Here is a 22,305-nt window from a genome sequence, read left to right on the forward strand (position 1 = left end):
TTTGGTCTGGCCCTGCCATTTTACTGATGAGAAAACTGAGGCCCAGAGGGAGTCCCATACCCAGAGGCGCCTGGCACGTGCGTGTCTCACAAGGGATGCCAGCCACGTAGTCCTGCAGTGCAGTGCCCTCGTCCCTATCCCACTGGGCATCCTGCCGATGGTGTGCCCTGATGGCCCGTCAGCTTTGCTTTGGTCCTCGGTGGTTCCCCTCACCTTGGCTCGTCGCCTTCTAGGGAACGGCCAAGGAAGACACAGATGCTCACCCCAGTTCTCATTGGCAGAATAGCTTAAAGCTTCCTGCCCTGCTCGTGGTAGGTTATTGGCACCCTCGTTCATGAAGTAAGCTATCTGGGGATGGGAGATGGAGGCTGGGAGGGCTCCGGTGCCGCCTTCATCTTAGGGGGGGAAACCCAGGACCAGGCATGCGAAGGGCTTTGCCCAAGGCCTCGGGGGGCTAAGCATGAGCCTAGGGTTTGATCAAGTCCTCTGAGAGCTCTAACTGGCTCCTTCGGCCTCGGGTCTGTGCTGTATGAAGCTTCCCCCAGTGTGTGTGGTGTGTAGGCATTACCTCAAGTATGTATAAGTGGTAGAACTTTCTTCTTTCAGTGTCTCTGTTTCTCTTTGTGCTTCTCCCCCCTCTCTCTCTCCCCCTCCTTCTCTCTCTCCCTCCCCTCTCTCTTCCTTCCTCCCTCCCCCTCTCTCCTTCTCTCTCTTTCTCTCCCTCACTCTCCCTCTCTCTCTATTCCTCTCTCCCTCCCACTCTCTCTCCCTCCCTCCCTTCCTCTCTCCCTCCTTCTCTCTCTCTCTCTCCCTCTGTCTCTCTCTGTCTCTCTCCCTCTCTCTGTCTCTGTCTCTCCCTCCCTCCCTCTCTCTCCTTTTCTCCCTCCTTCCCACTCTCTCTCTCCCTCCCTCCCTCCCTCTCTCTCTCTCTCCGTGTCTCTCTCTTTCTCTCTCTCTGTCTCTCTTCCTCCCTGTCTCTCTCTGTATCTATCTGTCTCTCTCTGTCTTTGTCTCTCTCTCTTTGTCTCTCTCTCTCCCTCCCTCCCACTCTCTCCCTCCCTCTCTGTGTGTGTGTGTGTGTCTCTCTCTCTCTTCCTCCCTGTCTCTCTCTGTCTCTGTCTGTCTCTCTCTGTCTCTGTCTGTCTCTCTTTGTCTCTCTCTCCCTCCCTCCCACTCTCTCTCTCCCTCCCTCTCTCTCTTTCTCTCCCTCCCACTCACTCTCTCTCCCTCCCTCCCTTCCTCCCTCCCTCCCTCCCTCTCTCTCTCTGTCTCTCTCTCTCTGTCTCTGTCTCTGTCTCTCTCTCTCTCTCTCTCTGTCTCTCTCTCTCTCCCTCTCTTCCTCTGAATGCTTTGCCTACTGGGCAAACAGTATGGACTCCTCCTTAACATAGGAGGCAGCTAGGTGGCTCAGTGGATAGAGCACTGGAGTCTGGAAGACCCAAGTTTAAATTCAGCTCCAGCCATTTGCTGTGTGACCCCAAGCAAGTCACTTAACCTCTCTTTGCCTGACTCCACTGGAAAAGGAAATGGTAAACCATTCCATTATCTTTGCTGAGAAAACTCCATGGACAGTGTGGCCCATGGGATTAGGAAGAGTTTGACATGACAAAATGGCGAAACTACAACAACCTCTTCTATGTGAACACATTAAGCATCGATGATCCCACCCATGTACAAACGACCAGATCTAGGAACTACCTCTGCTGAGTCAGATTGCAGCCCATCCTAGAGGGTGGTCTGAGGCACACAAAGGTTAAGAGGTTCCACAGCCAGTAAGTATCTAAGGCAGGCTTTGAACTCAAGTCTTTCTGACTTCAAGCTCAGCCAGGCTGCCTCTGTGGATAGACTGACCCGAGCAAAATTGTCCGAGAAGCCTTTTTCTACAAACCTTAATGCAGAAAGAACTTAGACTCTTTGTCCTAACAGTTCTAAATAGTTCTTTGACTTACTAGTAAAAATATTTTGGTTCCTTATTTTGTTTTATCTCTTACTAGATATCACACAGGTTCCATAGCATTGGGAGCTATAACTCTAACAACAGTCCAATGTCTTCGATTTTTCCTGGAATACATAAACCACCACCTTAAAGGTAAGATTCTAGAAGTCCTTACTGAGCAATCCTACCCTTCATTGGCTTTCCTCCTCCTCCTCCTCCTCCCCCTCTCTTCCTCCTCCTCCTCCCCCTCCCCCTCCTCCTCCTCCTCCTCCTCCCCCTCCCCCTCTCTTCCTCTTCCTCCTCCTCCTTCCCCTCCCCCCCCCTCCTCCTCCTCCTCCTCCCCCTCCCCCTCTCTTCCTCTTCTTCCTCCTCCTCCTCCTCCTCCTCCTCCCCCTCCTCCTCCTCCTCTTCTTCCCCCTCCTCCTCCTCCTCCTCCCCCTCCTCCTCCTCCTCCTCCTCCTCCTCCTCCTCCCCCTCCTCCTCCTCCTCCTCCTCCTCCTCCCCCTCCTCCTCCTCCTCCTCTTCCTCCTCTTCCTCCTCTTCCTCCTCCTCCCCCTCCTCCTCCTCCTCCTCCTCCTCCTCCCCCTCCCCCTCTCTTCCTCTTCTTCCTCTTCCTCCTCCTCCTCCTCCCCCTCCTCTTCCTCCTCTTCCTCCTCCTCCTCCCCCTCCTCCTCCTTCTCCTCCTCCTCATCATCATCATTTCGTTCCTCTCATTGTTGTTGCATCTCAAATTTAAAGAGATGTATTAAGCATCGAGTACTACAACAGACTGCTAGGCACTGGGAAAACAAAGGAAATGGTGCTGTCTTCAAGCACTTTTACATTCTATTGGAGGGGAAACCAGTCAATCAGTAAATGTGGGTTAAGTGCTTACAAGGCAAAAAAGAAAGCGCCCCTTACTCTGAATGAGCTTATTGTGTTCCATTTGGGAAGACAAATACTCTTCTCCTGGGATGCAGAGTTGTTACAGGGGGAATAAGTAGAAAGTAATTAGAAAGGGGAGGGCACAAGCGCTTGTGAGGGGGGAGGCCAGGAAAGACCTCATACGGAAGAGGTTGCTTGCGTTCTCTCTTTAAAAAGCCGGCACCTTCAATCTTAGAATATTGGTTCCGTGGCAGAAGAGCGATGAGGGCCGGGCAGTAGGGATGAAGCGACTTGCCAAGAGTCATGCAGCTAGAAAATGTCTGAGGCCAGATTTAAACCCAGGAGGTCCTGTCTCTAGGTCTGGCTCGCAATCCACTGAGCCACCTAGCCCAAACTGTCTTTCTAAAGCTTTTATTGATGTTTTCTGTTTCCTATATCACCAGAGGATCCTTTCTATCTCTCCCACTTTCCCTTTCCAACAACTAGCTTAAATGTCATAATATTTTTAGAGAGAAAAAGGGCAGCTCAACTGATCAAACCACTGAAAAGTCCCAAAATGTAGGCCATGCGTGACCCTTGTCAACAGCCCACCTCCACAAAGGGCTGAGTTGGGGGGTCTCCTCTGTCATCTCTTCTCTCAAGTCCGACTTGCTCTTTACAATGTTGCTGCATTCGCTTTTGATTTGGGGGATAGTTCCATTGATGTAGCTATTATGTATATTGCTTCCCTGGGTCTGCTGATTTCACTCTGCATTAGTTCAAATGGATCTTTCCATGCTTCTCTATAATCATCACACATACCATTCCTTATGGCAGAAATATGCCATTACATTCATAGACCACAGTTTGTTTACCCTTTGCCCAATCAATGGACATCTTTGTTTCCATTTTCTAGCTTTCACAAAAATGCTGCTAGAAACACTTTGGAGTATAGACTTTTTCTTATCAATGGCTTCCTTGGGATAGAAGTCCAGTATTGGAGTATCCCAATTCAAAGGATTTGGATATTTTAGTTACTCAATTTACATAATTCCAAATTACTTTCCAAAATGGTTGTGCCATTTCACAGCTCTACCAACAATGTATTACTGTGTCTGTTGTTCCCTAACCCCATTAAGTGTTGCCATATTTGTCAATTCTCAAACCTCAGAATGAAACCTCAAGTTTGTTTTTATTTGCATTGTGACTGTGAAAAATGTGGGTTTCCAAGACTGTGAATCGCCTAACTGTAAAGACAATTCTTAGTGTCTTGTTTTAAATAAAAAATAAGTGGCCGCCATGGGAAAATTCCCAAATATGAAAAATACCCAAGTTAGCTGGGTTTTATGGAGATTTTAATTAATATAAATGAAGGAATTAAGGAAAGAGAGAGTGAGAGAGAATAGTAGAAAGAGAGAATAGTAGAAAGGGCCTAGGCCAAATGGCCTAGGCTTAAGCCTTAAGGCAGAGACAGTCAAGTCTTTATCACTTACCACAAAATCATCCAAAGCAAGCTCTAGTTCTTTACTGAAATCCTCAACTCCTGAACTGAGCTCAGAGATCCTCCTCTGAACTCCTCTACCTCCAGAGCCCCGAACTGAGTTCAGAGAGCTCCTTTTAAAGAAATTTTCTCTTATGTCACCTCCCCTAAATTTTCACATCTACCAATCACAGTAGATGCTTTTCCCAAGACTGCCCATTCCTAGTTCTTATCTTATTTTGTTCTCACCTTCTCTGGTTAGATAAAAACTTCACACCTCTTTTGTTAAGCTTGCCTTTTGTAAGTTGCTTGACCTTTCAGTGATTAATTTAACCTTTATAGGTACTTAGCACCCTTTTGTATTAGATCTAAAAATAGACCACCTAGCTTAGGGTTTTTGCTTCACTATGAGTATGAGTTGAGGACTTTTTCATTGTTCAAACAGGAGTTTACAACTTTATCTTCCCCTAAGGCACTGTCTGAGCAGGGTGGAGTAATTTTAAAGTTCTCAATACATTCCTGATCAAGTACTTCCATTGTTAGAATAGGGGAATAGCTTAACCAAATCTTCTAAGGTACAGTCTGAGCAGTTTTAAGATTCACAGAAGTTCTCTTTACATTATTAATGATTAGGAACATTTTTCATGTGGTTGTGAATGCTTTGCAGTTCTTCATTTGAGAACTGATTGTTCATATCCTTTAGCCACTTGTTTATAAGGGAATGAATTTTAGCATTATATGTATTGTTTATATATCTTGGATAACAAACATTTATCAAAAAAATTTTGATATAAAGACTTTTTCCCACTTGACATTTCCCCTTCCCTTTTATCTTACAGGTGTAATGTTGTCTGTACAGATACTTTTCAGTTTCAAGTACTCAGTTACTTATGTTATCTTTTTTAATTGCCTCTATTTCTTATTTGGCTAAGATGATATCTCCTGTCCATAACTTTGAGATTAATATTATCTGTTTTTCTTCTCAACTTTCATAGTATGATCTTTAATATCAAGGTCACATATGCATTCAGAAAGTTTTGTGAGTATGTTGTAATGTGTTAGTCTAAACCTAATTTCTGCCAGATTACTTTCCAGCTTTCCCAGTAGTTTCTGTAAAATAGGCTGTTTTCCTCACATAATTTATGTTTTCTACTTTATCAAACACTGGATTATTCAATGTCATTCTTTCTGAATCTCCCTTGACTAGTTTGTTCCATTGATCTCTCTCTATTCTTTAGTCAATGCCAGATAGTTTTGATGATTACTGCTGTGTAGTAGAATTTGAGTTCTAAGAGTGCTATACCCCATTCATGCCTTCTTTTTATCATTTACCTTGTGTGAAGGGTTAAATTTGGGAAGTAGAAGTTTGAACAAAAGCCAGTGCACAGTTTACTAAATGCAAAACACTTAGTTTATTATTAGGAAATACGGATAGAAAATAGGAAGGAGGAACGTGAAAGTATTCTTACAATAGCTTGTACCTATACCCCAGGTCACAATCTTGACTAAATTTCTCTAAATAACCCTAAATCTCTCTGCTTCAGAGGGCACTATCTTCTGCTAGACTAAAGCCCTCATTTACTCTCCTACTCTCAATATCTAATAATATAACTGCTATCTATCTATCTACCTATATACCCAGGTTCTTAATAATTGTTAAGGCTATTAAGGCCTTAATTCTGGTTCTCTGTCTCCAACAAAAGAGTGTGCTAGCAGTACTCCCTCTCCCCAGGAGACCCAGAGACCACAAGCCCTTTTGCAACTATCTGCAACTGACTAACTCTCCTAGGTCACACCCCTCTACCTGTTGCTGACAAGTGGCACAGCAGGGGGTCTCTTACTGAAAAAATATTATTGCTTCTTTTCCTCTTAAATATAAAAAAGGAGAAATTAATGAAAACTCTCTTAACACTTGAAAGCCTAAGATCTTTTATTTTTCTAAATATATTCTGTAATTTATCAAGTTTTGTAAAGCATCCCCTTAATAATTTTATTAGTATAGCATTAAAAATATAAATTAATTTCAGCAACTGTCATTTTTATTATACGGGCATGACCCAGTCATAAGAATTGAAAATTACTCCAGCTATTTAAATTGTTCTTTATTTCTTTCAGGAGTTCTTTATAATTGAAACTATACAAGTCTTTTGTGTGCCTTGGGAGGTGGATTTCCAGATAATTCATATATGTTGTAGTGATTTAGAATGAGGTTTCCCTTATCGTTATTGTTTCCCATTTTTCTTAGTATGATATAGAAATCTGTTGATTTTTGAGAATTTATTTTGTAGCCTGAAACGTTGCTAAAGCTATAATTGCCTCAGAATCTTTGCTGATTCCTTGGAGTTTCCCAAGTAGATCATCATTTCACCAGCAAATCAGGGTAATTTTATCTCTTTACATATCTTTACTCCTTTAATTTCTTTCTCTTAATGCTATTGCTAACATTTCCAGAACTATATAAAAATAATTGGAAGGATGGCCATCCTTGCTTCATTCCTATATTTATTGGGAAAGATTCTATTATAACGCCAGTACATATGATGCTTGCTTTTAGTTTCTCAGAGATGCTTCATATGTATATATATATATATATATGTACATGTATATACATATATAACAAAGATGCCCCTCTGCCTATACTTTGTAAGTGTTTTTGTTGATCTTAGAGAAAAAGAGTACATCACAGTATATAAGAATGGGAAAAAAGTATAAAAAGAGAACATGAAAGACCAATTCTAAAGAGTTAATATGGTCAAAATGTTTACTTCTCATATGGAAAAACATGTTTAAACTTTTATAATGACCTCATTGAGTGGCTTGAAGGACTATTTATAAATGAACAATTTGAGGCCTATTTGAATATAATAGAATGAGTTAAAATATAATAAAATTGGAGGTGGAGGAATCATTGGAATAATCATCTCATATAAAAGATGCGTGAATGAAAGAAATGTTACAATGAAGGGAAGGAGAGATAGTAATGCTAGTAGCTTATTCTCATTTATCTGGGAAAAGAGGGAATAATACACATGTGCAAAATGGTAAAGTTTCTTCTTAACTTACAGTACGTGTGAGATGATGTCTTAAAGTTGTTCCAGTGTGCATTTCTCTAATCAATAATGAAGTAGAGCGTTTTCCATTTAATGTATATTCAAAATGATCCATTTACATTTCACAATGCTTTCTATCTCTGGTTTATAAAGTGTTCTCTTATTCACAAATCTGATAGGTAATAGGATCCCTCCCCGTTTAATTTATTTATAATATATAGCTAGGTTGTGCATCCATTTTGCAAAATGGAAATTTTGAATACACTAAGTCGAAAAGGATTTTGTACAAACAAAACTAATATAGCTCAGATTAGAAGGAAAGCAATGAGTTGGGGGAAATTTATAGACAGTTTCTTGGGTGGAGGTTTCATATAACATTTACATAGAAAACATTTTCAAATAGAGAAGAGCATGAGCCATTGCCCATTTGATAAATGGCTAAAAGACATGAACAGTTTGGGGATGAAGAAATCCAACCAAACGTAGGTATATGGAAAATGCTCTCCTTCCTTAATGCACACTGAAACAACTTTGAGACATCATTTCACATCTATTAGATTGGATCAAATGATAAGAGGACAAAATGACCAATGTCGGAGGGGATGTGGGTAAATAGGGGCGGTACATCGCGCAACTGTGAACCAATCCAACCATTTTGGAGGGCGATCTGGAATTATACCCAGAGAGTCGTAAACCTGTGGGTACCTTTGGACCCACTAATACCACTAGCAGGTTTCGTTCCTGAGCGGATCAAGGAAAAAGGAAAGGAAGCTACGTATTCTAAAATATGTATAACAGTTCATTTCGTGGTGGCAAAGAACTAGAAACTGAAGGGATGTCCTCAGTTGAGGAACGGCTGAACAAGCTTTGTATATAACGCTATTGTGCCATAATAGATGACCAAAAAAAGATGATCTTAAAAAAACAAACCCTGGAAAAGCTTCTCTGAAGTGATGCAAAGTGAAAGGAGCAGAACCGAGAGAAATCCGTACACTATGCAAAAATAATATATGATGATGATGATGAACTGGGAATGACTTAACTATTATCAGCAAGGCAAGGATCCGGGAGAAAATATCCTCCCCCATAGACGGACCAGGTGGAGTCTGAATGCAGGTGAAAAATACCATTCTTCGCTTTATTTCCTCCGTGAGTTTTCCACCAGTTTCTCAACACGATGAGCAGGAAGTGTGTTATGTGATAGTATGTGTACACCCTCATCATATTACCTGCCTTCTTGGGGGGGGGGTGAGAAATGGACTTTGCCCAGAGCTAATGGGAGTCTGCTTCTCTTGAATAAACGTTCATTATCATTTATTAGATATTGTAGCAAAGCACCTGACTTATATCATTGCTCTGTTACCTGTATATGAAAATCAGTGAAACTCGAACAAATCTTCCGTTCACACATACGGCTGCCATCTTGTCTCTTGCCATGTTAGCACAGCCTTTGCCTGTTTTTTGCATCGTTTTGCTCTCTCGTATCTTTAAAAATTCTTGGGGAGTCTTTCCAGTTGTGTCAGCTCCCCACAGATTTCCTCTATGCGTGTCTGTGCATGAGCATGTTTGTCTGCGTATCCGTGTGGCTGGTGCTCCCATCCTCCTTGGCTTAATTGAATTGCTCTCTCCTTGCATGGTGCATCAGTTACCGAATAATGGAGTCCATGTTTCGGGGTTCCATTGCCATTAGCAGGAAGAGGGTTGACTTATATGTTCCTTCTCACATTAGCTTAATAATCATACTTAACATTTATGTAGTGCCTACCATGCCAGGCACTGTGCTAATTATTATCTCATTTCATCCTTACAAGAAGCCTCAGAGGGAGATGTTATTTCTGATACAGATAGGGAAACTGAGGCTGTTAAATGACTTGCTCAGGGTTACCCAATTAGGCGTTGTCTGAGCTTGAATTTGAACTTGGGTCTTCCTGACTCCAGGTTCAGTGCTCTGTCTGCCATTCCTTCCAACAGCATACACTGGTTGCTTTCTTCCAGGTTACACTGACAGGTATGTGCAGGGTGATCTCATTTAGACTTCACCTAAAGGTCTCCGCCGACCTTTTCTCCTCAATAGAATGTTGCTGCAGGTCAAGCCTGCAGATCGCGGGCCATCACCATTCTCCACCATCCTGCTTTGAAGGTAACTGGTAAAATGGAAGTGTCCCGGGCTGCCCTGTTTCTGTCCTGAGCATTGGGGAATGAGGTGGCTCCTGGAGTCTCTGCTCCAAATAGTTTCAGAATAAGCCTGTGTATTGTTGTGGGAAGTCGATGATTGACAGTCGGGACTGGAACTGTCCAATCACTGAAAAGGGTTCCTGCTGAAGACTCTCCTCAGACAGGATGTTTCTTTTGACCTTTGCCCAGAACAGCCCACCAGCTCCCTCTGGACATGCCTGGAGAGTCCTGGCCATGGCTGGAATGAGCTGTTTCCCATCTATTGAAGTATTCTCCGTATTCCCTTCTGTGGCGTTATTCATTGTTGACCGTCTCCAACCCCTTCCGACTCGCCGAGAATATTTCCATGTTGTATAGAAATGAGTTTGCTCCATCCCTAGAGTCATCCATTTCTTGATCTTGAACCATATGTTCCAAGATTGTTTTTGCTGTCTTCTTTTTCCATTTTCTCTTTGAAATGGAGTGTCGGTGCACATGCCCTATGTTGGAGAATCATCTCGAGCCCATCATGGACTCCTCCAGTGCATTCTCATGATCTCTCCAGGTTGCTCCTACATGACTCCTGCTTTTGCATCTTCTACTGCAGCCCAAATGGATTTCCTGCTCCTCCCCACAGGAGTCCTCCATCTCCTACTTCCATGCCTTTGTATAGGGTGTCCCCAATTCCTGGGATAGTTCTTTTTCCTCGCTTCTCCATGGATCATCTCAGCTATCGCCCCTTTCCAGAAAAGGCTGCCCTTAGCTAACTGTGAGATGGCCAACAGTGTGAGGCGTCATTAAAGGCTCACTGCATGCGTGCTAAGGCCCTAGGGACAGAAATGACAGAAGAGCTAGTCCCTCTCCTTGGTGAACTCCTAGTCTCATCCCAAGCTTCAGTACTGAATTTGGGTCTCGAGTATGCTTATCTGAACATGCTGTGGCCACAGAAATAGCATGTCAACTCCTTGAGGGCAAGCAAGAAATGCCACATTTGTGTATTCACAGGTCCCCTCCCATCCAGAGGGTCCCATAGGGCAGAGAGGGTGGAACTCTGAATAATGCACACATCGTTTCGCTGCCTTTGTGGGCAGGATGAAAGCAATTCTTCGCGCTGCGATCTTTGCCTTCCTGGCATGAAATGGAGAGCTGCCCTTCCGGTGCGCTAGAAGCCGTTTTCATTCCAATTGTCCCGTCTCCTGGGTGACAAACATGGCTGGACGTGGCTCCCTTCTTCCTGTAGCGTGTCAACCTGTTGGTCATTAGAGCAGGGTCATTCCTTGAGTCTCCAAAGTTAACTGGCTCCTGTAATGGCCTGAACGGGGAGACTCTCAGCCCTCTCCCCTTCTTTCCACCAGTCCTCCACTGTCGTTGCAGACGTGGAGAGGAGGCAGAGCCGGCAGAGGGCCCTTTGGCATTCTGGGGCCATTTTGTGAGTTGCCTTTGTCAGGAATTGGGATGTTGGTGGAACGGATGGCTGAATGTGAGCTCCCATTGCCTATGGGAAACCCCCTCTGGCCATGCAAGAGAGCATCTTCTCAGCAATGGAGAGTGAGAGGATTTCTTGAGGCACAGAGAGCTTAGGGGACTTTCTCTGGACCCCACAGCCAGTAAGTGTCAGGAGTGGGACTTGAACACGGGTCCTCCTGGAGCGCAGCCTTTGAGAAGGGCCGAGGTTCCCTTGTGAGGGCCTCTCTTTGACACCCACAAGCACACCCTCTGACGCCGGTGCTGCCCCGCACGACAGGACGTGGATGGGCAGGATTTAGCGACAGCCGCTCACCGAGGTTGGTTTTGCCTTTCCAGATTCCAAGCGCATGCAGTCCAAGTTCATTCTGTGCTGCTGCAGATTCTGTCTCTGGTGTTTGGAGAAATTCCTCAAGTATTTAAACAGAAACGCCTACATCATGGTACGAGCCTGGGTGGCTGCCCCAGCAGAGCAGGGCCTTCGGGGAGGGGCCCTGGGGCGGCGCAGGGGTCTGCTGGCTGAAGGCTCCCGGTGCCTTCAGCCAGCCTTCGGCCTTGAATTTTACATTTTCTTGACCCAATTGTGGGAGAGGAGAATCCAGGCGCGGATGGGTGCGTGAGTGTGAGCGGCTTCCGCGAACTGCTTGTTCAGTTCTCAGGAGGGCCGTCAAGGCCCCAGAAAGGGCAAAGCGCGCGCAGAGCCGAGGCCGAGTTCTCTCCCAAACGCAGCTGGTCCTGATGCAGCTCTTTAGTTCCTTCGCTTCCCTGGGAGCAGAGCGGAGCAGGCTGGGAAGCCCCTGGCCAGAGAGCAGACTGGGGGGCCATTTCCACAAGAATAGCATCCGTAACAGGGAGCCTCCCTCCCTGAACTAGTTCCGTCTGCGCTTATGAGGGAGCTGCTCCCCTTTGTGAGCAGCTGGACAGCTCCAGCTTAGGAGCCCCCCTGACAGTTCCCACTGGTGGACATTGCTAGAGTGGACGTGGGCGGAGAGAACTCAGCCTCATCCCAGGGGAAGTGGGCCCTTGTCCCTACAAGGAAGACCCCAGCCCAAGCTTTCCCCAGCCAGAGGTTGAACCACCGCTCAAGCGCCGGAGCCTGACCTCCTTTTCCCAGGTTGATAACCAGCAGGGCTCCACTCCAGCCCACAGGAGACACCTTGAGTCAGTGGCTTTGGAAGGCCTCCAGTGCCCATGGCTTGGGAAAGGCTTCCCAGAGAAATGTCCCCCCTCTAGAGGGCCCCTCACTCTAGACCCAGAGCCTTAAAGGGCTCTCCGCAAGCCCCTTCCTTTCAGAAAGGCCCAGACGGAGACCTCTAGAGGTGGAGCGCTGGCACCAAGGACCCAGAGTTCAATAAATGGCAGAATTGGGTTCCACATCCCGGAGCCAGGGAGGAGTCTAGGCGGGATGTGGGCGGGCCAGCCCACCACGCTGGGCCCCAGGCTCTGGATTGGGTGACCTCCCTGAGAAACGATTGATAAGATTCTACAAAGCTGTCTGAGCCCTCCTCAATCCAATCAGGGCTTCTTAAGCTGGGTCCACGACCTTGGGGGGGAGGTGTACACGTGTGTGCGTGCACATGTATGTGTGTGCATGTGTGTGCATGCATGTGTGTGTTTTAATGTTTTGATCTCTTTTCCTCTATTTTTATTTTTTTATGCTTTTAAAACCACCATTTTGAGACGGTTAAACAGGCTCCATGTACCTCCCCAAGGGGACGCTGAGAAGATCAGAAGGGCCTCCTCTGAATTTCTGACTAGGACCTTCCTGGGTCCGGAGTCTCCAGGGCCGCCAGAACCCTCCGACCCTGCCAGGACTCCCCCAGGGCCCTCCCCAGGATTTCCAGAAGGGGGGGCGGGGCATAGCTGATGGGGAGAAAGCTCTGCATCCCGTCCTGCCCTCCTAGGCTAGAGCCTCCCCCAGGGAGGTTTCTTGTGGCTTTTCTCTGCAGGTGGCCATCTACGGAGACAACTTCTGCACGGCGGCCCAAGATGCTTTCCATCTTGTGATGAGAAACGTCGTGAGGTAAGCAGGCCTCCGTGAAGCTCGAGGTCTCCTCCGGGCGTCCCGGGGCCTGGTGGTGCCTCCCCCGGGGGCGCCTTCCTTGTCCTCTGTGCCCGCATGCCGCGACTCCCCTGCGGTCTTCCCCACTAGGGCGGGAGCTCCTCGATGGCGGCCGGCTTTGCCTTCCTTTGAACCCTCAGCACTTCGCGGGATGCCTGCTGACAGTCAGCCAAGGCTCGAGGAGTTCAGCTTCTAGAAGGGGCTGTGCTAAGCCCTTGGGCGCCTCTAAACGGAAGAGGGCAGAAACTGTGCCGAGAGTGTGGATCCAGGGGGCCGAGAACCCTCCCCCCCTTATCCTGCCCTGAGAGTGTGGATCCAGGGGGCCGAGAACCCTCCCCCCCTTATCCTGCCCTGAGAGTGTGGATCCAGGGGGCCGAGAACCCTCCCCCCCTTATCCTGCCCTGAGAGTGTGGATCCAGGGGGCCGAGAACCCTCCCCCCCTTATCCTGATCCAGGGGGCTGAGAACCCTCCCCCCCTTATCCTGCCCTGAGAGTGTGGATCCAGGAGGCCGAGAACCCTCCCCCCCTTATCCTGCCCTGAGAGTGTGGATCCAGGGGGCCGAGAACCCTCCCCCCCTTATCCTGCCCTGAGAGTGTGGATCCAGGGGGCCGAGAACCCTCCCCCCCTTATCCTGCCCTGAGAGTGTGGATCCAGGGGGCCGAGAACCCTCCCCCCCTTATCCTGCCCTGAGAGTGTGGATCCAGGGGGCCGAGAACCCTCCCCCCCTTATCCTGCCCTGAGAGTGTGGATCCAGGAGGCCGAGAACCCTCCCCCCCTTATCCTGTCCTGAGAGTGTGGATCCAGGGGGCCGAGAACCCTCCCCCCCTTATCCTGCCCTGAGAGTGTGGATCCAGGGGGCCGAGAACCCTCCCCCCCTTATCCTGCCCTGAGAGTGTGGATCCAGGAGGCTGAGAACCCTCCCCCCCTTATCCTGCCCTGAGAGTGTGGATCCAGGGGGCCAGAAGCCCTCCCCCCCTTATCCTGCCCTGAGAGTGTGGATCCAGGGGGCCAGAAGCCCTCCCCCCCTTATCCTGCCCTGAGAGTGTGGATCCAGGGGGCCGAGAACCCTCCCCCCCTTATCCTGCCCTGAGAGTGTGGATCCAGGGGGCTGAGAACCCTCCCCCCCTTATCCTGCCCTGAGAGTGTGGATCCAGGGGGCCGAGAACCCTCCCCCCCTTATCCTGCCCTGAGAGTCTGGATTCAGGGGGCCAGAAGCCCTCCCCCCCTTATCCTGCCCTGAGGGTGTTGGAAGGCCACACAGTCTGACAAATCTTTCTCTCATCTAATCCCCCAGTAGCCCGGAGGCAGGGGAAGGATTATCCCCATTTTAGAGGTGGATCCAAAGGGCTGGGAGGGGCCCCAGGCAAGATCCTAAGTGAGGCTTTCCTGACTGTCCAGGCTGCCATCCTGGCGACCACAAGGTGCCTACAAAAGGCACGTCCAACACCAGAGTAAACAGTCGGCACGCTATAAATGCTCGCTGGCCCGTGCTGGGTCAGTGGACGTGCAGTACGGCTTTGAAGCCATCTGTTGAACGAATAAACAGCTTCTCTCATGAGCGCACCATAACTGCAGACAAAAGACAGAACACCCCGGCCGGCAGGGTTCTGGCTGGTGGGGGAGGAAGTGGGTCTGGGCCAAAGGAATGAGATTCCAGCCCCGAGTAAGTGCCCCCGGGGACGGGGAAGGAGGCGGAGGGTCCGAGGAGAAGATGAGGAGGAGCTCGAGATGCTCTCCAGAGAAGATGACGGCGATGCTCTCCAGCCCAAGGGTCACCAACAGGCACTGAGGGAGGCCTGGCCAGAGCCAAGGACCGAGCTCCCGCTCTAGCGGGGGAGGGAGGAGGGAGGGGCCTGGCGTCCGTGGAGGAGGGGTGTCTGCGTCCTGGGAGCCGCAGGCCCCGGACCTCTCAAACCGTGCTGTCAGGGACGTTCCGCACCGCAACAAATCCAGCTAGTCCTGCGCGTTGGGAGCGCCAGAGCCAAAAGCAATCGAGAGCCCCAGAGTGGAAAATAGCCTCAGAAATGTGGACTCCGGGGCCAAGGGCGAGCCTGATCTCTCAGGAGCACCTCGGCCCGAGCAGAGAGGGACTGGCGCCCAAGATCCTTTGGGGCTGCCCTTCTCCTCTGAAACTACACTTTTACTGTTTGTGAGCTTCCTAATGGGGCCCTCCTCCACCCTGGGGCACTGCCGGCTCTCCTCTAACACACGTTTTTAGAGCCCTGACTTGCTCTTTCACAGTTCGCACTGTGTCCTGGTTCCAAGGCGGAAGAACAGTAAGGGGGACGTGACGTGCCCAGGGTCAGGCCAGACTTGAACCTGGGACCTCTGAACTCTGGGCCGGCTCCCCGCCCACGGAGCTGCCTCCCTGCCTGTATAGCTGTCCTCTACACGTCTCCTGGTTGGAGGGTAGCAGTTGGTTCCGAATCAGATCCAGAAAAGACCCTTCGACCAAGTACAACAGGGATGCTAAAAACCCTACGAAGAACAAGCATGGAGGGACCCGAAGCGGGCGTCATGGCGAAGGAGGCTGCGGCTGACCCTTTTCCAGTCAATGCAGGGGTGAAGCCACGGTCGTCGGATGGAATCCTGCGGGTCCTAGCGAGGGCGAGCAGAGGAGGAAGAGCCCTTCCAGAGGAGGCGCCCCTTAGAGAAGCCGGGGTTGCGGCTGTGGCCCGCTCAGGCGCGTGGCTAGGCGGCGCCACCGTGATGCGCTTGTTCAGTTTATGCCTTTAACGTCATGCCAGCCAGATGGCCAAGGGAGCGCTTGACGGCCTCGATGAACCAATGGCGGAATTCCACTGGGAGATGAAAGGGAAGGCCCAGGCGGGAGGGCCCTTCAGAGCAGCCCCAATCGCTGACTCCTCTTTCCTCAGCCAGCTCACCACCTCCCTGCAGCTCTGCCCAGTCGCCTCCCTCCCCCTTGGGTGTTGCCTGGGCTGCCTTCATGCCGGTCTCCACCCAACAGACAATGGCAGCGGTCAGGAGGGAAGGGAGGGAAAATGTCAGAAGGCTGGAAAGGCCTGGGTGGGCCAAGGAGGGAGGCCGCGGAGCCTCCCGATGCCCTTCGCGGCCACGGTAGCCCCGGGAGCACCGCCGCTGAGAGCGTCCCTGCGAGGCGCGTCCTGGTGCCGGCGTTCAGCGCTGGGCAAGGAGAGGTCAGCCGGGTGGCCACGGGCTTCCTCCCGCCCCGCCCTCCGCAGTCCCAGAGTGCGGAAAGCGCAGGGAGAGCAGCGGAGGTGTTGACTTCTGTCTCCCTCTCTTTTCCTTCCGCTGGGCAGAGTGGCCATGCTGGACAAAGTCACCGACTTCCTCCTGTGGCTGGGCAAGATGCTCGTTTCTGTCAGCATAGGTAAGGGGGGGGGGGGCAGCCTGCTGGGGAGAGGCAGCCCCTCCGTGCAAGTGGACAGCGGCCTTCTTCCTCTCGTCGCAGGTGCCCTGGGCTACCTATTCTTCACCCAAAAACTCCCAATCGCAGCGCCAACGCTGAACTATTACTGGATCCCTCTGTTGGTAAGGAAGGGCCCGGCCCTGCTGCCGTCTCCGGGGCTGTGGAAGGGGAGGCCGCAGGGCCTGGGCAGGGTCCCTGGGTACCTCGGTCTGGGCTTCAGGGTGGGTCTCTGTCCCACGGGTAGGTCCCAAGTTCAAATCTTCCCTCTGACGCTTCGCCTGGGCGACCTTGATCATATCACGTAGACTTCTTCCTTTGTAGAACGGTGAGCGGACCTGGATGGCCTCCGAGGTCCCCTCCAGCTCTAGACCAAAGATCTGGAGCCCAGCGTTCCTCGCAGTCTACCATCCATGTCCTCTTTTCTCATTCACCTGAATGAGATGACTTCAGAGACGTGAGCTACCCTCTGGGGCTCTTGAATGTGCCCCCGACTACCAGCACGCTCGTGGTGCCCCCCATAGAAATCCATTCTCCGAGCCTCTGAACAGGACAGAAGCCACTAGAGGGTGGACGACTCCTCCCGCAGGAGTGTCCTTCCCAGAGTCCAAGATGACCAGGTCGCTTGGGGCCAGCTTGAAATATGAACCCCCTCCCCGTCCATCCAGCCCCGAGAAGGCGCCGGGCAGCCCCCGTCACTGAGATGTCCCCAGTGGCTCTGCCCGTGCCAGAAGTGCCAGATAAATCGCCAGCAGCCCATAAGAGCGTGGGGGCCTCAGCAAGCCTACTCCCACCCTATACTCGTATGCCCTGTAGATGACACGTACACGTGCATCCGGGTGATTTTATTATCATCCTTTCAATGTTTCGAAGATGAAATCGCATTCAGAGTCAAAAACTTTACGGGGCAGCTGGGTAGCTCAGTGGACTGAGAGCCAGGCCTAGAGACGGGAGGTCTTAGGTTCAAATCTGGCTTCAGCCACTTCCCAGCTGTGTGACCCTGGGCAAGTCACTTGACCCCCATTGCCCAGCCCTTACCACTCTTCTGCCTTGGAGCCAATACACAGTATTGATTCTAAGATGGAAGGTGAGGGTTTTTACTAAAAAAAAAAAAAAAGAGTCAAAAACTTTCATTCCTCTTGTTTGAGAGACCCCTTAGGCTAAAAACAGCCCCCCCTCACGGCCCAGCATTCCTTGCCATGAGGAAGGCCCATGATAGCTCTGTAATGTGATCTTTTTTTCAGAACAGATTTCTATTTTCTTTTTTCTACTTTTTTCTTCATTAAAAAGAAAAAATCCTAAGTTCCTTAGAACAAATATACATATAGTCAAGCAAAACAGATTCCTGCATGGCCACGTCCAAAACTGTGTCCACTTGTACCCCGAATCTCTGTGAGAAAGTGGGGGACGTTTAATCGGCGGGCCTCTGGGACGGTGACTGGCCATTGGCTCCAGCCCACTTCCTGGCATCATCAGAGCTACTTGCCGAGGACAGATGGGTGTTCCGGTTTCAGTGGCTCCCAGGGCTCTGCTCCCTTCCCTCGGCACCCCTTCACACAAATCTCGAGAGCCGTAGGATCTTCTCCCCTCTCCCAAGCGCCCCTTGTTCGGCCGGTGCCCAGGGGAGGGGAGCCTTTGGTGCCCAGCAAGGCTACGTTGGCGGCCGCCCGCGCACATTCACAGGTCGCCTCAAAGCTTTCTTTTCAAGTTCAAGACCAGAAGTATTGGGAGGTGGCTGTGTCTGTGTACTAGGCATTGGGGGGGGTGGGGGGGGGGTTAAGGATGCTGCGCCTGCTCCTTCCTTCTGGAACGACATACTGCCCAACACTTCCCAGCCTGCTGCCCGGGCTTGGAGCACACACCTCCACGGTCACCCCTTGAAATGACTGTTTCACCAAAGTTTTTACTTCACTGACCAAGTTTATTGGCCAGTCATCAATGCAGACTTGGAAGGAAATTGGGCTTCTCTTCCAGATCTTTCATTTAGCCGATGAGAAAATGGAGGCAGAAAGGCATGATGTGACTTCTCCAAGATCACATGGGCAGGGTCTGTGGCAGAATCTGAATCCAGGTCCAGTGATTCCAGCAATCTTTCCATTGTACAAGTCTGCATGTGTATTGTACAGACAAGAATGCTGCGTGCATTAGGACATGTCCTAATTCACCCTCACTGACTCTGAAGCGCTCTCCCATGCTTGGCTTTGAAGGAACATGGCACCATGGAGTGCAGGACTTGGAGACAGCAGGACCTGAGTTCAGATCCTGTCTTAGACACTTCTGGCTGTGGGAATTTGAGCATGTTCTTCAACCTCTTTCAGACTCAGTTTCTCATCTATATAATCGGGATAATCAGGGTAACAGCAGCACCCATCAGTTGTTTGTTGTCAGGATGAGGCGAGATCTTATATGGACACATACCAGGGCTTTTTTTCAACCTCAGCGCAGTATACACAGACACACACACACACACACACACACACACACGGGAGCTTCCCAATTAGCCTTCCTGTTCCCACACTTCTAAAGCTAAGTCCACACACAGCCATAAAGCTCACGTTGCCCGGGCTCCAAAGCCTGTGCCCGATCTCATTCAAGCCTTAGAAGCTGAGGCTGATGCCCAGGCACTCAGGGTGCCCTGGCGGCGTTCTTGACGTAGCACTCTCAGGTTCCACTGAGGGCTCGTATCCAATCCACACACAAATGTCCCCTTTCCCCACGGGCAATTGCAAAAACAGAGATGCTTTTCTTCTCCTCCATTATAGTCTAACAGACACACACCCAATAAGGGGGCCCAAACAGAACCCAGCGGCTTCTCTCATCTTCCCCAGAAATCGAGTGTTACTGTTCTCTCTAGGAAACAGTGTGGTGGAGTAGAAAGTGTGCTGGTTTAGAGTTCAGAGGCCAGTTCTACTACTTCTGAGCAAACCCCACAAACACTGTGCTTCAGTAGGGGGTAAGGAATAGTGTCTTTAGTCTGGAAGACCAGAGGAAGTCAGGGGAACAGGTGTGGAAATGAATGGCTTCCTTCCAGAAATGGAGTTGGCCTGAGAAGCTTGAGACCAAACAAGTGAGGAAACTCCTCAAAGAATCTTATTGTGCCTGTATGTGGTAAATAGGGACTAATCAAATGAGTGAGTTCCCAGTCACAGCCAAGTATCTGCTCATCCATCCATCCATCCATCCAACTATCCATCCATCCATCTATTCATCCATCCATCCATCTATTCATCTATCCAACCATCCATCCATCCATCCATCCATCCACCCACCCATCCATCTATTCATCCATCCATCCATCCATCCATCTATTCATCCATCCATCCATCCATCCATCCATCCATCCATCCATCTATCCATCCATCCATCCATCCATCCATCCATCCATCCATCTATTCATCCATCCATCCATCCATCTATCCATCCATCCATCCATCCATCCATCCATCCATCCATCCATCTATTCATCCATCCATCCATCTATTCATCCATCCATCCATCCATCCATCCATCCATCCATCCATCCATCCAATCAGTGTTTCCTGTACACCAGTCACTGAGGGGGAATAGAGAGAAGAGTGAAATAGTCCCTGTCCCAAAGGGGCTTCCATCTGTCAGGGGAGGGGCAAACAACACATACTTACCCATATAAAATAAATATCATGTACAGAGTTGCAGAGGGAACCTTGACAAGTGAGGGGAGCCCCCAAAGGCCGCCTGGAGATGCCAAAGGTGACCCTTGAGTAAATGAGGGCAGGAGAAGCCTGGGGTTCACTCTGGAGAGTCATGGCATGTATGGAATCTTTCCTATCTTGCTTGGGACCATCCCAGTGACACATTTCCTCTCTGTTCTATCTGCTTCCTTCCAGGTGATGGTTTTGGGGTCTTACATCATTGCCCATGGGTTCTTCAGTGTCTTTGCCATGTGTGTTGATACCCTCTTCCTCTGCTTCTGTAAGTAGGGAGCCCTTGTCTCCTTGGGGTTCGGGCTGGGGTGCAGTCAGGGACATGACTGCAAGATCAAATGCTGGGCTTGGTAATGTCTTCCATTTTATGCTACCCTTACCCATTGGAAGTATTCAGCCATGGATAAAAGCTTACCCTTCTTACTTCCGGGAAAGATTTTCTTTTGGGGATTCTTTGCAAATGACCATTCCTCATGCTTTCAAAGTCACGTAGGGCCAGACCTCCCCGTGGATACCTTTAGCAGAAAAAGGAATTGTAGGGAATTAAAGTTAGCTATGGCGCCATGCTGCCAATGGACAGGTTTTTAAGGGCTCTGGAAGTGCCCTAATCTTTCCCACATTAGTCACTGACTTTATTTTAAACTCTTATTTTTTTGTCTTAGTAACAGCTTTATGACAGAAAGGCAAGGACTAAGCAATCAGGGTTGAGTGACTTACCCAGGGTCACACATCTAGGAAATGCCTGAGTCTAGATTTGAAACTAGAACCTCCCAATCCCATCCCTGACTTTTAAAAAAGGGGAGAGGGAACCTTGAATGTTTCTTTCTCAGAGAACGATGATGGGTTCTGAATTGGGATTTCACTGGTTGAGAGAATTCCGAGTTCAGGAAACTCCCAGTGTACATCTCTGTCCATTCTCCCAATGTACATCAGCACCTTCTTTGTCATTGAAAGCCTTAGAGCACTGGCCAAGGCTCTAAGAGGTTAAGTGAACGACTTGGGGTCCCATCACCAGTGGGGGCAGGGGAGGCAGGCCCTGGCCAGGTCTTCCTAACTGCGACCAGCACTCTAGCCACTGTCACTGTCTCCTTTTCACAAGGCATGGCAGAATCACAAACCGAAGAAATGTGGTCCGTTTTAGGGTCTCCAGGAACTCCTGCTTGGCTCTCTTTATCCAGTAAAGTTACTCAGCAGACTAGCCAGGGTCATTCCATTGGGCCAAAGGAAAAGAATTCTTTGGGACGTTTGGTCACTCAGCTGCCTGCGCAGCTCTCTTCCCTGACCCCCTCTGCCACCCCCAAGCTTTAAGGAAGACAGGCGGCTTGCCAGGGCTGCCATGATGCGCAGCCTGAGCAGAGGGGGACCCAAAGGCACCCCTTTTCTGTTTTGCAAGTGACCCCTGAGCTCAGGGTGGCTGGGGGCTGAATGGAGAGAGGAAGAGTGTCCAGTCATTGTCACTGTGTGGAGATGCCTCGACCTTTCTTCTCCATTCTGTGTGTCTGTCCATCAACCTCAGGATCCAGAAGCTGGGAAGTGAGGAGTCCTGGGTTCCGTGGCTGATTCTTCCTTTGAGGAGCTTGGATTTGGACTTGCTCACTGCACTCCCTTTGCCTCAGTTTACAGTCAGCACACTAGCATTTGTTTATTAGAGGGGTGGAGTTGTAGCCTATCTCAGGAAGGTCAGCCAAGGCAGAGGAGCAAGGAAACCCAGTGAATCGCCAAGCTTAGGGTCCCCTAAGCAGTGGGGGCTACAGAGAAAGTCAAAAGCATGGTGTCTGCCCTCTAGACCATGCATGCATTCAAATGGGCAAAGATTTGGGGAGAGGCAGAAGGCACCATGGCGCTAAGCATGGGGAGGCTCTCCAGACTGTGACGCACTGAACTCCTCTCCCTCCAAGGCCTGGTCAAGAAAAGGGGCTTTGGCTCATTGGGCCCTGCTTGGGGCAGCAGGAAGGTTGCAAGCCTTGCTTCTTCCCTCTGGGCCCTCTGGCGGACTGCGGGGTGGGCAGGGACTCTCAGGCTTGGGCCAGGACAGTCACCAGCACTCCTCCTCTCTGGCCTCGGCTGCCTCCTGCCTTCCCCAGCTCCGCACAGAAGTGGCCAGGGGGCAGCTTTGATCTAAGCCTTTCGGGGGCTGCCGAGGAATAAGGGGGGCCAGGCTGGGCTGCCCTGGCCCCTACAGGCCGGCTGTTCCTCCAGGGAATGCGGTCCTCGGAAACAAGTGCTCAGGGCCCTCCTGAGCCT

At 49.8% G+C, this 22,305-nt stretch overlaps 1 protein-coding gene across 5 annotated transcripts in view; it reads left to right on the forward strand.

Moving 5' to 3' along the window:
- SLC44A5 (solute carrier family 44 member 5) overlaps positions 1-22,305 on the forward strand; it is a 201,976-nt gene that overhangs the window by 174,638 nt on the left and 5,033 nt on the right. For 4 of the 5 annotated variants that reach the window (XM_056814906.1, XM_056814907.1, XM_016429760.2 and 1 more), the window contains 6 exons: positions 1,995-2,089; positions 11,267-11,370; positions 12,877-12,950; positions 16,272-16,342; positions 16,424-16,503; positions 20,245-20,329. In XM_056814906.1, the coding sequence (XP_056670884.1) occupies positions 1,995-2,089; positions 11,267-11,370; positions 12,877-12,950; positions 16,272-16,342; positions 16,424-16,503; positions 20,245-20,329 (509 nt within the window). Of the gene's footprint in view, positions 1-1,994; positions 2,090-11,266; positions 11,371-12,876; positions 12,951-16,271; positions 16,343-16,423; positions 16,504-16,702; positions 16,836-20,244; positions 20,330-22,305 lie in introns of those variants that run through there. The other variant, XM_056814909.1, reaches the window with a different exon arrangement.

This window comes from Monodelphis domestica, chromosome 2 (assembly GCF_027887165.1).
Source record: "Monodelphis domestica isolate mMonDom1 chromosome 2, mMonDom1.pri, whole genome shotgun sequence".
Taxonomy (NCBI): domain Eukaryota; kingdom Metazoa; phylum Chordata; class Mammalia; order Didelphimorphia; family Didelphidae; genus Monodelphis; species Monodelphis domestica.